Source organism: Orbicella faveolata, unplaced genomic scaffold (genome assembly GCF_042242905.1).
Source record: "Orbicella faveolata isolate gen_17 unplaced genomic scaffold, um_ofav_v1 contig_25, whole genome shotgun sequence".
NCBI lineage: Eukaryota > Metazoa > Cnidaria > Anthozoa > Scleractinia > Merulinidae > Orbicella > Orbicella faveolata.
This window is the reverse complement of record NW_028301553.1, coordinates 19,732,501-19,747,572: the sequence shown is the minus strand read 5'-3', so window position 1 is coordinate 19,747,572 and position 15,072 is coordinate 19,732,501. Positions and strand designations below refer to the sequence as shown.

The 15,072-nt window shown below is 36.4% G+C and overlaps 1 protein-coding gene across 2 annotated transcripts in view; it reads right to left on the bottom strand.

The window, feature by feature from the left end:
- LOC110066558 (importin subunit alpha-3-like) overlaps positions 1–15,072 on the bottom strand; it is a 72,627-nt gene that overhangs the window by 33,845 nt on the left and 23,710 nt on the right. For both annotated transcript variants that reach the window (XM_089293983.1, XM_089293984.1), the window contains 5 exons: positions 9,715–9,767; positions 7,766–7,813; positions 6,389–6,436; positions 1,334–1,419; positions 660–746 (listed from right to left, as the gene is read on the bottom strand). In XM_089293983.1, the coding sequence (XP_089150109.1) occupies positions 660–746; positions 1,334–1,419; positions 6,389–6,436; positions 7,766–7,813; positions 9,715–9,767 (322 nt within the window). The remainder of the gene's footprint in view (positions 1–659; positions 747–1,333; positions 1,420–6,388; positions 6,437–7,765; positions 7,814–9,714; positions 9,768–15,072) is intronic.

Genomic DNA, 15,072 nt, shown 5'->3' with positions numbered 1-15,072 from the left:
AAATGAATAGATCACAATTATTCTTGCTTAACGTAATTGTTATTGTAGTTCCAAGGACAAAGTAATGTTCATCTCACGCACATCAACGAGCAATGTCTGCTTATGTAAATGTCTTTCATGACTTAACCACAAGACATAGTGTTGACAGTTGTCAAACCTAGTCAAACATTGAGTTGCAGTATAGCGTGACTAAAGGAATGATACACGTGTGATATCCATGCAACGCTTTAAGTTGTTAACTCTATTTTACAAGTAACATTACCAATTAATTCATTAAACAAACACTTAAGTTTACACCTTTGTGCATTAGTAACTTAGTTCCTTAGGCCATGGCATCCCCTAAAACCATCCCAATAGTGCACTCTGCACTGAAAATGCTTTCTGGCGATTGAAAATGTACTTATCTCAGATTCCAGCTGCATATTTGTGCATACATGTAATGTGGAAGGTAAAACCCATGCAACATAAAAACTAATGAACATGTACAGTGGAATCAAGGCACCAACAGGAACCTAACTTAGGTGATGGTTCAGTTTTCTTACAAGTTTGCTAGTGGGTATGCAAAAGGATATCAAGGATTTGGGCGGCCAACCTGCATCAAGAACAACAAGTCACTCTTTGGTGTATTTTATTAAGTACATTTACTTTTTCAGTCTTACCAATAATGTTTCCAAGTGCCCAAACTGCTTGCTCACACACATTTTGATGAGGCGATTCCAGTAGCTTCATGAAATACTTGACAGCATCTAACAGGACAAGACAGAAACTATACTTACCCCTAATCCAACTACAAAATCTTTCTGAAACATGTATAAATTACCAAAAACAAATTGTGAAGTACAGTCTTGGTTATGTTGTTAATAGTAATGATGTAAGAGATTAACATTCACAACAACTATATTGTCATGATTTTGAAATCTGCACTGACAATATCTCAGGAAACTTAACTTTCATAAAAATGAAAAATTTGTTTTAATATTTCCTTTATTAATTAGCCACTCATGATAAGCTATCTTGAATGACATGACAGTCAAACCTGCTTCTCAATTTGTTACTTGTAAAAAATAATTTAGAGCTACACAATTCCAGCTTTGTGCACCAAATGACTGACCCCAAAGGCTTTGCTTTACTATAATAACAATTAGTTCCTTTTTGATGTTCAACACTTTCAATAACTTTATAGTGTATATAAAATGTTTCTTACTTGACTATTTTGTCAAGAAAATGCCTGACACGGTCAAGTTCAAAATAAAACATAAATGTATGTGTGAAATCTTCAGCTGCCTTCGCATAGAAACACAACTTGCTACTTGGATAAACAACCCCTACTCACCAGCTTTAACTACAGCCTTTGTTTGTTCTGAAGTGCCCGAGGCTATGTTTGTTAAGGCCCAAGCTGCCTCAAATTGAAGAGAAGGGCTACAAAGTGAGGCACAAGCCATCAAACAATGCAATTAACTTAAACGATACTATAATATAACAACAACAACAATAATAACAATAACAATAACAATAATAATAATAATAAATAATAATAATAATAATAATAAAGACTTAATTTACGGAGGGTTAAGACATAATAGCCAAAGGCTTGTGGCCCTCAGAAAATAAAATTACAAACCTAATGAAAATGTTGAAAGCCACGATGAAATTCTAAATAAGTGATTATAACAATATTGTGAAATAATACAAAATATACAATATAATAAAAGTTAAAAACCTAAAATTGCGAGAGACGCGAATAGTTGAATTACACTAAACTAAGTGCTGAAGTCATTAGACATGTATCAGTGTATACACCCATCTAGGTTGGGTGGTTTGTTTTTCCCTTATAGACCATGTGATATTCTCTAGAGAATTGCTTTTTTTAAACTTGGAAAATATTATTTTCCAAGTTGTAGTGGTGAAGCGATTTCACTCCATCACTCCTTCACTCCATCACTCCTTCCCTTCTTCAATCCTTCGCTGAGTTACTTCCTGTTAGACATTTGAAACCCCAGGGGGGGGGGGGGGAACTCCCATATGAGAAGGTCAGAGTTGCTGATTGGAAAATTTGAATTTAACTCCTAAAGGAGACTAATATCGGAGTTGCTTGAGCTTCATTAGACCCCTAAAAGATACCACTTAAAATGGAATATGTTCGATTACCAGCCACTGTTCAAGAAAGGATCCTGCATGTACTTGTAGACCCGACTCGCTTACTCGAGAGATCAGCGGAAATCAAGCCTAAAAACAGAAATTCAATGAGAGTGTTTCTTTTAATTATTACTTCTTCGACTGCACCCTAAAGGATACTTTGACAGCTAAAAATGGTGATGCTTCATCGTCAACACCCTAAGTGAGACCAGAATCCTTGATTTGTACCTCCGACGATAAGCATCCCTGACCTTTTCATATTGGAGTTCCCCCCCCCCCCCCCACCCCTGGGTGTCAAACATCCGCCATCCAAGGCCATTCTACAGTCACTTGCACCGTGTCAAGTTAGTTATTTTTTGAATTTCTGATGTAAGTACTCAATATCTTACCGCAGAAATCCTCTACATTGAATAAATTTTCACAAAAACGTTTTTATGAATAGTAGCTACTGTAATTACATAATAGCTCATTTCCCGAAGGTGCCCGCTCATACAGGTTTAACCATTCTTGATTGCCGAAAAAAAAAAGACATTGAAAGTCATAAAACTGATGATCTGTATGAGTTTTCTATTGATTCAAGCCGTGATTGAATGTCTTTGACGATCAACAGTCAAAAGAATTGAGGAGAATTCGAACTGTTTATTTATACGATATTGTAAATAAATATGCAGAAATACGGACATGGCGAAATGAGGAACAATTTGTTGATAAATAGAAAAAACAAAATTACACAAGGCTGGGAGTTCTGTAGTCTTTAATATCTAAGAAAGTGAAGGAAAAAAAAAGAAGACGAAGAAAAAAATAAGTTATTACAACATGGGGTATTCATATTTGGTCACCCATCCAGATACGAATCCCGCCAAACAGGGCTTAACTTTGTTGAGCGGACGAGATGTGTTGCTGTCCTTGTGGTATAGTGATTCTATGCTGAACGCATTTTTTCTAATTTCTAAGATGAGAAAAGGTAACAAAGAGAGAAAAAAATCACTGATACTGGCTGGGAAAATAAAGAACGAAAACAATGAGGGGAATGAAAATGAGAATTATTACGTGCTTCGGTGATCAGACAAGAAGGGGTACTTTCTTTATAATTGTCTTGGTCTCTCGGACGAGGATAGTTCGGTCTCTCGGACAGATAACTTCATGAATGTTTTCAACAGTGTTACGTCTCCTCATGCATTCTCTTACCGTTGTGTTTTGCACTATTTCTTAACAATACCAGTGGGCTTTAACTTCAACTAACCTACAGATTAAAACCTCAAGTCAGTGGCATCAAAATTGTCACTGTCTTACAGACGATCCATTTTCCAAGTTGAGTGCCTCATAGCCACTTTGATTTACATCAAAAAAATATTCATTCATACACACAAGACTATTTGAAAATTTGATTTTAGCAAGAATTCTCAAGAGTATCATCACATGGTCTTTGCAACAAACTACTCAAGCTAAAAAGGTCTGTTACGACAGGGCAACTTTTCACAGGTGTGTGAAACAGTCTTTCTACTTAAAACAAAGATGAGATTTTGTTAATCAGTGGTTACATCTGACTCATTTTTTTCTGTCATCTCAAGGTTGGATTGAATGAACAGTTCTGAGAGGACAGTAGTCTTAAAACTAACATCACAGAACTTAAATCATTGGGGCTTGAAATATGAAATCAAGCATGCTTGAATATGATACACAGTTCTTTAGGCTAAGTCCAGTTTACTGTACAGTTGAAAACTTGTGATAAGACAAGTGAACCTTCAGCATTGTCTAAATTAAGTTCCTAATTTTGACTCGATCCTTGGATCTTGATTCTCAGTCCTGAAATCTTCATCAATATGTACATAGAACAATGAATTCTCACTCATCAAAAATCAAAATAATTCTGAGATTAGTAGTAATCAAAGATTATGAGTGCATTTGCCTTCTACGCCTGTGATGTAACTTAAATAGCTGTCTGTTGCTGAAATCATTATCTTTGTGAACAGCTGAAGTTTTACAGACAGATGAAACATAATTTTTTTATTGCAATGCACACAACTATTTACACAACTTTCATTACAATACTTTACTACTTTACTACTTTACTATACATAATAAACAGGAATTACGGTATAACACAACTAATTCACACTCGCTCACATACACACACTTACGAACAAGTTTACATAGCAAAGTCACACCTATTTGAGCCTGACATATTCTAAGTTATTCAACTACTTCTAGTATTTATATTGCCCACTTCTTCCTAAACATATCTAAATTATTATTTTTTCTACAGATGTATTTTTCAGTCTCATACTTTAATTTGACTTTTGATTTAAAACCTTATATACTTGGATGTTCTTTATTCCTTCTACACGCCCACAAATAAATTTTTCCTATAAGTAACAGATAATTAAGTAAGGGAAGTTCTGGTGTTAGAAGACCGATTAATATATCCTTCAAATTAAGATGCATCTGCTGTTTTGTCAAAGATAAGTAATATACTTCGAAATCTTTTCAGAAAGAAATTGATTAAGAGCAATCATAAAAGAAATGCTGCATTGTCTCTGATTCACGTTTGTAGAAAGAACATAGATAATCTGCTGCTGTTGCCAATTTTGTGTAATTTTGAATTCGTGTAGAGTATAGAGTTCAATATTTTGAACTGAAACGCCTTGACATATGGCTCCAAAGCAACTGAATGGGGAAGAGAAAAAGATTTTTTCAGTGCCTCATCAGTTAAATTAAATTCACACTTTAATTTTCTTGTGTTATTAGGAAAGCAAGCCTTTTTACAGATGTAACATAATGACAAAGTCCACTATTTTTCTGTAGATTACCGTCGAACCTCTATTAAGCAGCCACTCTGGGGGACAAGAGAACTGGCCACTTAATAGAGGTATAAAACAAAACAAAATCACCCTTGGGGTGGCAAGAAGCTGACCACGGCCGCTTAATAGAGGTGGCCGTTGCATAGAGGTTTTTATTACAGTGTATAGCTGACAATTTTTTCCGGGATTTTGGCCACTGGCTGTCAAGTAAAAGTTGGCCGCTTAATAGAGGTTCAACTTTATTTTGATTTCCTTGCTTTATTGTTGACACGTCGCGTGACGGCTCCAGTTTCGGTAAGTCACAAGTTTAATAGAACATTTGCCTTCAAAATTCACGCTAAAATCTCATTTTTACTTTTACTGGTAATTTTAAGCATAAAGGCTAATTTTTAAAAGTACACTTGTGTTATATCTAGTATTCTAAGCTGGAAGCACAAATATCAGCTAGCATTTGCACTCACGTGCCGGTTTATCTGTGGTTTATTGTAAGCAAACTCTGTGCAACTGGCAACTGATTCAAATATTTCCGCTAATGAATAGAAATAGTCAGCATTTACATTGCTGTTCCTTAGTTCTGGCTTACTCTTATAGATCTTGGCTTCAGAGTACTCTTCCATTGATTCAATTTTGAGCTTCGCAGGATACTGAACTATTTGTGGCAACTGGAACTAATCAATTAAGGTCAACAAAATTTGTTTAATGTAATCAAAATATGGCCAATGAAATATAGCTGTTCCCATGGTTAACACCTGAAAGCCAAGAGTTATGTAACAAAAGCATGTCATGTCGCATCCTGACAAAAGAGGCCACTCACGGTCCAGAATCAAAACAACAAACAACTGATTGCGAACGATCTAAAGCAAATCATCTTGTATACATGTGCTTTGTGATGATGTAATTTGTTTTTGCCGGGCCAAAAAAATATCACTCTAGTCTGCATTGGGACTGCATTCCCTTTTTTGTCGAATGTAATCAGAGTGAAAAACAAGTTCAAAGAAAACTCCAAAATGTTGAAAATAACAAAAGAAGCCACAAAAGAGAACAAGAAAGACGTTAGCAGATGGACACGAAATGTACAGCACATGGTTTGGCCATGATGTCATTCATTTTCGCCCCTGCTGCAGGGCGGCCAAATCAGTGTCGCAAGATCGTACCAAGGTTAACAGTCCCATGAAACTTGGCTCAAGTCTGCATTAGGACTGCGTTCTATGAATGCAAAAACAATTTATTTCTCAAAGAAAATTACAATAGCCATTTGCATGTCATGTGTAGCAGTTTCAATTGGCTAACAGTGTATACAATTACACAAACATTACTTTGCAATATTTTCAATAATCAAGAACAAAGTTCTGTCACTGAAAAGTTACCAAGAGGTTACTGACTGTCAACTTACATTTTGTATATGTAATAATTCATATCCTCTGTTTATTACTTTTTTTTTTGCAACTTACTTGTCATCTCTCTCCAAGCACTTCACCAGAACTGGGAGAATGCCAGAACTACAAGTTAAGAAAAATATTAACATATTTATTTTTAACGACGCAGCCGAGGAAAGATGTGAGGCTGACAAGATGGCAGCATTATAGAGTTGATATGCAAGGCATTGTAGAGGCACAAAAAAATCTCTACTTCAGGATGTGTCAGGTAAGATAACAAAGAGCTAACACAAGAAACAATAAGAGCATGAGATTTGGTGTATGACGTCATTATGTCATCAGACATGGTAGTGGCAGAGTTGTTTATCCATTCCTCTGGCTGTCCTTAGTTTGCTCGAGGTTCCTAAGCATTTTACAGTGTACATGAGTAAAAACATGAGTTTTATATGCATGTCATTGTGTGGTTTTTTGAACTGTGTACAGTTTAGTAGAGTGTTCTTTGGAGTTTACATTTGAACCAGCGCATTCTATTCAAATCGAATGAATGAGTTCAAAAGTGAACCAGTGCATTGATGTTAGCCAGTGTGCCAGATGTTGAGTCAGACAAAGTATTTGGGACACTTAAACATGATCATGTCTACTGCAAGAAGGTTTGGCTAATTACTTTTCAAAGCAGGGCAGATTATGACTACCAGTCTGGCTTGTGTTATTCTTCTTGCTTAATTAGTTCAATCAAGTTGCATTCTTTCAAAATTATCTGCCATGTTTGATGAAATGTGGCTTAATGTAATTTAGGCTAAGTTAAACACGAAACAAGATTGTTGGCCAGCAGTCTCCCTCAGAGTGAATACAGGGTCAGTGGCTGGAGGATTTTGCAGGGGAAGCTGAATTTTACAGCTCGGCTTCAGATGTCAAATCATTTCCGCGTGTTTTTTGCTGCTGGACAGTTCTCATTAAGCTTTTCTCCCAACCCACCCATCCCTCTTTGGCTTCATGGTATGTGGTAAGTATCCTGTGTTTCCAATGTTTTTTCAGTGTGACAGTGCCTGGTGGTTGCCGCCCACAGGGTTGTCAGGGATACCCTGCGCTTGGTTTAGTTTGCTCTGGGGTTCCACCATCTTTTTAGGCACCATTCCCCAAGCTCATCGATTGTTGATGAGATTAACTGTCTACTTTGCAATTCACATTCCTGAAACACAACTTGCATTTCATTTTTGAATGAAAACCAGAATATTTCCAAATGTAAGATAGCCCTGGTTACACAGGCCTGATATGCTGATTGGACTTCAGTGAATTGCAGCCTTCAAAGAACTGTGCTTGATGGAGGAAACCTTCAAACAAGTCCCATGATTGTTTTGAACCTGAATTAAACTGACACAATGGGACGAATAACATATTGCAGTTTTAACATACAATAACTTAAAATAATAGAGTTACAAGTATTGTACTTACTCTATTAGCTCATCAATAGGGGGGTTACGATCCTTTGAAAGAAGTTTCCTGTTAACAAAGATTTGTGAAACAATTTCATCAGCACTTAAGCTGATTTCAAATGGATATATCAAGCCTGTGCATTAAGGATGGTGCCAACTTTTGTTAGTGCGCACACTTCTGCACATCACACAAGGCACTTGCACACTAAGGTTGAGACTGACTTAATCAACTATTGTACCAAGTATGCAACTAAAATGAAAGCAAAACTTTCCTGTGACCGAATCAAGTTTAATGAATCTGTACTTAAACCAGGAACACTAGAATAGCAGCTTATTAATGTCTTCTATCTGAAAAACTGGCTGTTATCCATAGATAAGCATACTGAAATCCAGCGCAGCTGTAAACCTGTACCTACAGATTGCGTAGTGCACACTCTAAACAAGTGCAAGACAAAAAAATGCTTGACTTATGAGGAGGTGACAGGAAAAATGTAACAGGCGCCATAAAAGTATTCAAAAAAAGATGAAAACAACTCATTTAACTCTTAAAAATGCTCGGGTACCCCTACATTTTGTGTTATGAAATGGACGTCGCAAGCCTATTCAACAAGTGATTACCCGTAGTTTCTGGTTGTGAGGAAAAGCTATTTACATGAAGACTGTATTTTGGCTAAACCAGAGGAGAGCTGACAGGGATGCTAAAAGTACTGCTGTGACGATTTTGTAATTAAGAGCATACCAAATATTTAGTACACTTTTGCTGTAATTTATGCCCAATTGCAAAAATTAATATTTGCGAAATTCAGTTCACAAATTGTTGCGGAATTAAGCACACATGAAATTAGTAAGAAAAGGTACATCACCATTGAAAAAAATAATAGGAGTCTGTTTCATCCTGCTACAACTGTGAAAGAAGAAATTTTAATAGCACTGGACATTTGTCAGATAAACTTGAGCAAGGTATGGCAATGTCCCTGGATTCAACTGCTGTGTTCTTTTTGGGCAAAACTTAATAAACACCCACTTTGTCTTCCTCAACATTGCAGGAGTTTCACTAAGGGCCAGGCACCAGGCAAATTGACTGGCTGTAAGGATGATTTGCCTACCTAGTTTGACAATGTATAGAAAGTTTCTCTTATAAAGAAGTTCAGTTCTATTAGTTTTGCCCAGCTGTGAAAACCAGTTGCCCTCCTGCTGAAAACATTAATGAAATCCCTGAGAGTGCATCAATGGGTTCTACATGTAGTGCACTGTAACACACACTAGCATCCCAGTGTTTTCAAAACAAACCAGCAACTGCCAGAGTTCTGCCACCTACTTGATTATATATCACTGGTTACTCTGGTTTTTGCAATCAGCTTGCAGCAAACAAGCTCAGCATATAGTTATGCCATTGATAGATCAGTATTTAACGTTAAATGCTAAAAATGCATTTCCTAGCTTCCACACAGTAGATTTCAGATTTTCTGGAGGAAGGGAGGCATGCCCCCAGAACCCCTAGGAGGGGCCTTGCAGCTTGTGACTAGTCACAACCACCTACTCTTCCAGCTACAGCTGCCTACTTCAAAACATTTTGAAACTCCTAATAATGATTTGAACAACAACACCTGCCACTTGTAATTGCCTAAACATGTACATGTATATGCCCAGCAACCTACAAGTTCTGGCCTGATCAGAGACCAGTATACATGTATTTATAATCTTTTCAGCAGTACTTTAATCACAAACCCTGCGCTTCAAATTAATCCTAAGAAAAATAAATATCAAATAAAAAAAAAAACAACATTTATAGGGGAGAACAGACACATACAGTATTACTTTTGGGAATAATAAAATGATGACAGCTTATTCCTGGGCATGTCCAGCAATTTAACTTGCTTACAAAATAGGAGGGCTTTATTCATCAGATCACCCCCAAACTGATGTAAAAACAAGTGAGAACCATATAGAAAGTTGCAGTGTACTAACCTAGCAGCTTGTACAGCACCAAGTTGCTCTGTGGGGTCTTGACTACTTGCATTCTACAAACAAGTAGAGTACGTGTGTAAGTAAAATGTTTTCTTTTTTACTTGGGCTTCCGTAGGAAAGCCCAAGTCATAAAATGTAGGCCATTTGTTGTAATTCTATTTGGTCGCCAAAAGGGGGGTCATAGTCCCAAGCATTCCAAGCGTAGAGCGTGGAAACTGGGGATGGGATTTTATTGGTAGTCATATCACTTGACGTGATAGACGAGAAGGCCCTTCGTTCTTGTGACATTTCGTGTCCGATTGTCATGACTGTTGAATTCAGTTGTTAGCTGAAAGGGATCAAATTTTGTAACTATAGATACTGCAAGCCTAAATATATGTAATACAGTGTCACCCAAACCACAAAATGAAAGCTGACCGCAAGCAAACCCGAGTGGAACTAACCACAAGCAAACTGGGAAGCAACTAAACACAAGCAAATATAATTGGTTTCATAAAAAGTCACGAAATGGCACAGAAAAAAGAAGGGCCTTCCCTAGACTTTCTCAAAGTCCATTTCCAGAGTTTTGTGACTTCGATCATTGTTCGCTTATTGCTACTTTGTCGCTCATTTTATAGAAGTAGAAGTCGGCTTGTGGCAAGTCTAGGCCTTCCCATAACTACCTGCTTTATCATGTGCTTGCTCTTCTTGAACAACGTAATATACATAATGATTCTTTTACTGTTTTTATATGATGTGTTCAATCAGCTCACTTGTTAAGTACGATTTGATATTGCAGTACAAAGCCTGAGTAAACACTCTTCTTCCTTTCGTTTTGAAAATTAACTGCACTGCCTTATTTTTTCTTTGTTATTTCATTCAGGTTTTGCTGAGTGAGTTTCCTTGGCAATAAAGGAGTTGTTTGCTCAAGCAAGCCAACATATCTAGACTTGGATTGTGTTTAGTGCCGATTGCACTGAAACCAATACGCTTTTGCAAGCCCACATTCATTGGTTTAAAATCCGGTGCGGGTTGCACCACACAAACTCTCACAAGCCAATATTACAGGGTCATCAAAATAAGCGGGCAACCGACACATTTAACTGGCTATTTTGAAAGCTGCGCCGAATACTCTGAATGTTAGTAGGTTAGTCCTGAGCATGATATTAGAGAAATTATACGGAAATAAAATTGTTCAGTTATTAATTTGTTTGAACCCAAATTGGATTGGAGGGAATAAAGTATTTCCCCAAAAAAATGCGCGGGATTAAATGTTTTAGACAATCAACATATACGATACTGTACATAAATACACATAAATACAGACATGGCGAAATCAGGAACAAATAGTTGATAAATAGAAGAAACAACATTACACAAGGCAGGGAGTTCTGCAGTCTTAAATATCACTTTGGAAAGGGAAGGAAAAAAAAAAAAAAAAGAAAAAAAAAGGTTATTACAACAAGGAGTATTTGTATTTGATCTCCCATCCAAGTATGAACCCTGGCTTAACTTTGTTGAGCGAATGAGACATGGTGCTGTCCTTGTAGCATAGTGACTCTATGCTGAACATATATTTTTTTAAATTTCTAAGATGAGAAAAGGTAGCAAAGAGGGAAAAAAAAACTGATACGGGTTGGGAAAATAAAGAACGAAAAAAATAAGAGGAGTGAAAATGAGAATTATTACTTGCTTTCGGGTGATTGGACAAGAAGCGGTACTTTCTTTGTAATGGTCTCGGTCTCTCGGACGAGGATAACTCGGTCTCTGAGACTGATAATTCATGAATGTTTTCAACAGTGTGACATCTCGTGTATTCTCTTACCGTTGTGTTTTGCACTATTCCTTAATTTTAACTTGCCCTACGGATTGAAACCTCAAGTCAGTGGCATCAAAATTGTCACTGTCTACAGACGATCCAATTTTTAAGTTGAGTGGCTCATAGCCACTTTGATTGAAGCAAACAAAACACAGAATAAAGTATCTTAGAATAGTCTAGTAAAAGCGAGTTTTTGTGCTGTACAAATGACATTGCAATAAATTGGACTGTTGCTTTTTTTTCCAGTTAAATCCTACTTTCATGCAATGAGAGAAGTAGATTTATTTACACAATATTGTAAGCATTTACGGCCGTCAGCAGTGTGAAACTGGCTGATATCCGTCATAAAACTGCAGAATTACTTCAGTCTACCCTTTCTCTTACTTTAATGACAAACATAGGCATGCAAGGCGAGCATAAGTTTTTTTTGTGAATTGAAACCCTGTGGAAGTACAGTGTAGCAGCCTTCAATCAATCAATATATTTAACATGGTCGGTATGCTTAGCTAAAAAGCTAGTTTAAAGGTACGCCACGAAAAAAACAGAAAAAAGAAATTATAAGAGCCTTATGAAGGTATATAAATTTAAATATATTAAGACTAAGAACTAGCTTATATTAAAATATAAGAATTAACAATGTAGTCACAAGTGAAATGTATAAGAAAATATGTTCATTAAAAGCAGTAAAAATTGATTAAGGATAGATCCACTTCGCACTCAGAGTCCCGTGAGATCTAATGTTTGTGATTACGTTAATCCAGCAAGTTTGGTCATGATACACAGCAAAAACAGAATGTGTTTCATCTTATGAAGCATAATACCAAGCCTAGATTTATCAAGGTTTGATTTTGACAATTTGATCAGTAACTTTGTTTCAAAGAACTTCAGTGGAGCTTTTCCTGCAAGACAGCTAAGTTATGCAGTCTGTAATAGTAGCTAACAGTAAAAGCAGATTGGTTGGTAATTTTATGGATTCATTTTATAACAAGAACTAATTTAATGCAATAGCATAGTCTTATTCTGTTGCCAGCATTGATCAGGTTGATTACAATTTCTTTGGTTTTGACAATCCAAGAAACCACTCCAAATTAGTATTGATTTTAACACTTTTGAAGGTGAAACAACTAGACCTCTGAAAGAAAGTATAAATTTAATAAGATGACACAAAATCTGCAGAGTTTTGGAAGTTTTCTTGTCACATAACCCTTCTCAACACCTGAAAGCCTTTTTGGAGACAAAAAAAGAGTTACAGAAAAAGTAACTTTCTGAGAGATCCAAAATTTACCTCTGGTAATTGTGCAATCTGTTTTAACAACATACTGTCCCTTTTTTGCAACCGACAATTTGATTGGTTCTTTAATAAAACCCACAATGTGATTGGGTTTTGATTGCCCTGGAAACATTCCCCTTCCTCCCAAACAATGTTGATTTTCCTATTTCTAAGACGACACAGATCACAGCACCTACACAACATTGAACTAGGTGACTGGGGGTATCACAGAGTCATCGCTAGATGCACATGAAATAGAATTGAAATAAAAAATCTAAAAAGCACTTGTATCTCGTGACATTTTCTCCACACCCCCTTCGCAGGCAAGAACCTTGATCTGGTCTTGCATACTTTCAAATGGAATGATAGCAATGCAAAATTTCCATCACCATATCTAATTTCCACAAAGGACATTGTGTCCATTTTGACAGTGAAGTTTGTCACATCCAACAAACTTTCTAGAATACTACTGACAACAAGAATTGTTTCATATACAGTCAAAGGACCACCTAGGACATTCCAAAAAGTAGTCGCATACAAGAATGGGCTCTCATTGTTTCAGTCAGTATGTGATGTTTGCATGCTCATCTCCCTTCCCTTCCACTGAGATCTTAATTTTGCATCCAAGATGGTTTTAGAATTCAAAATGTCCCATGCCCCGGAGGTTGTGCAAGGAGCCATGTTAAGTTTCCAACTGGCTGGCCTTCACGTCTGATTTAATAAATTTGCTGTTCAACTAGCTGCCCTGGAGTCTTTCCGTACTAAAATTGAAAACCTTTAGAAAAACTCCGACAAATATCAATATTTTGAAATTCCCTTTATTGGAAAACTACAAATTATATATCAAAATGCCCCTAGAAACACAAATAACAAGAAGAATCACTGATTCATCAGTTCTATTGAAACTGCTCATCCCTGAAAAACAAGTGTCAAGTTACCATTTGAAAGCTTACCTAAAAACAAAATTAGCTTGCTACATTTGCTTCCACAACAAAAATAATTTTTTAAGCTCAGTGAACTTATTCATAATTTACCTAACTGTTGTCATTACAATTAAAAAAAGTTCAAACATCTGTACCGCTCTGAGACTTCACAGAGTTTAAGATTAGACAGTGTAGAAACTAAAAACAATATAAACAAAGTGGTAACAAATAACCTTACATTGTGACCACTTGCAAAAAGCATTAAGCATTACATTAGATTGAATTCGTTATAAACAAAACTTTAACTGCAGGACTTTGCACGATTCAACATTGAACATTGGAGAAACTGCGGAAAATAGATTATTTAAAAATTAAATTAGTTATATAACGCAGTAAAAAATATACAGTTTGATCACTATCGACAGAAAAGTGCCCCCTTACTTTTAGAGAAGACAGTGTTTGTTCGTTCCGCCTCAAGCTGACAATTTCACTGATTTTAAGATTTCTGTTCGTATTTCCACAGTATAAAGGCCATATTTGAAAACACCTTTCCTCCAAAAAAAATATCGGATCATAGTTTCAGTTCCCTGGATCCAGCGTAAAACAACACGGAACAACTCAGCAAGAATGCGGAGATGATTTGTTAGTATTGCCATACATGGATTGTTGGAAGCACCACTTTGCCAAAACGAGCCAGCGCTGGCTAGTTCTACCTCAAGGTAACATTTTCACTGGTTTCAGTGCTTTCTGTAGGTATTTCCAAAGCACTCACAGTAGAAATGCTCATTCGAAAACACCTTTTCTACCCGAAAATATATATCAGTTCATACTTTCAATTTTGATCCTCATAATCCCATGTGAAGCACCGCCAAATGACAATGGTTTCTCTGCCATTGTTTTGAAGCAGTGTTTAGCTGACATCAGCAAGAATCCACACATACTTACTGAAATTGCAACTGTTGCAAGCAGCAATTGGATTGGTTGTCCATAGAAGCTTCAGTCTGATTGGTCCAAGACACGTACATCAGTCCAACCACCCAAAACCCATTCAAAACATACACCTGACATGCCAACTATGAAGTATTTTCTTTTTACCAAAAAATACCTCAATAAATATACTCCTTTGTATCTTCTGAAGCCATGTAGTAATTTTCTAAATTTATAAACACACAAAAACGGCTTAGCACGATACAATACCAACATCAGAGTAAACACAAATTATTTCATTTAGAAGCAAAGTCCCAACAAGATGCTTATCAGATAATGCGTGCGTGTCAAATAAGTTGACTTCGTTTTTAAAAAAACACCTAAAATTCCAAACTTAAAATTAAAATATGAAAAAAAACTTGAAATAAACTTTTTTCCAC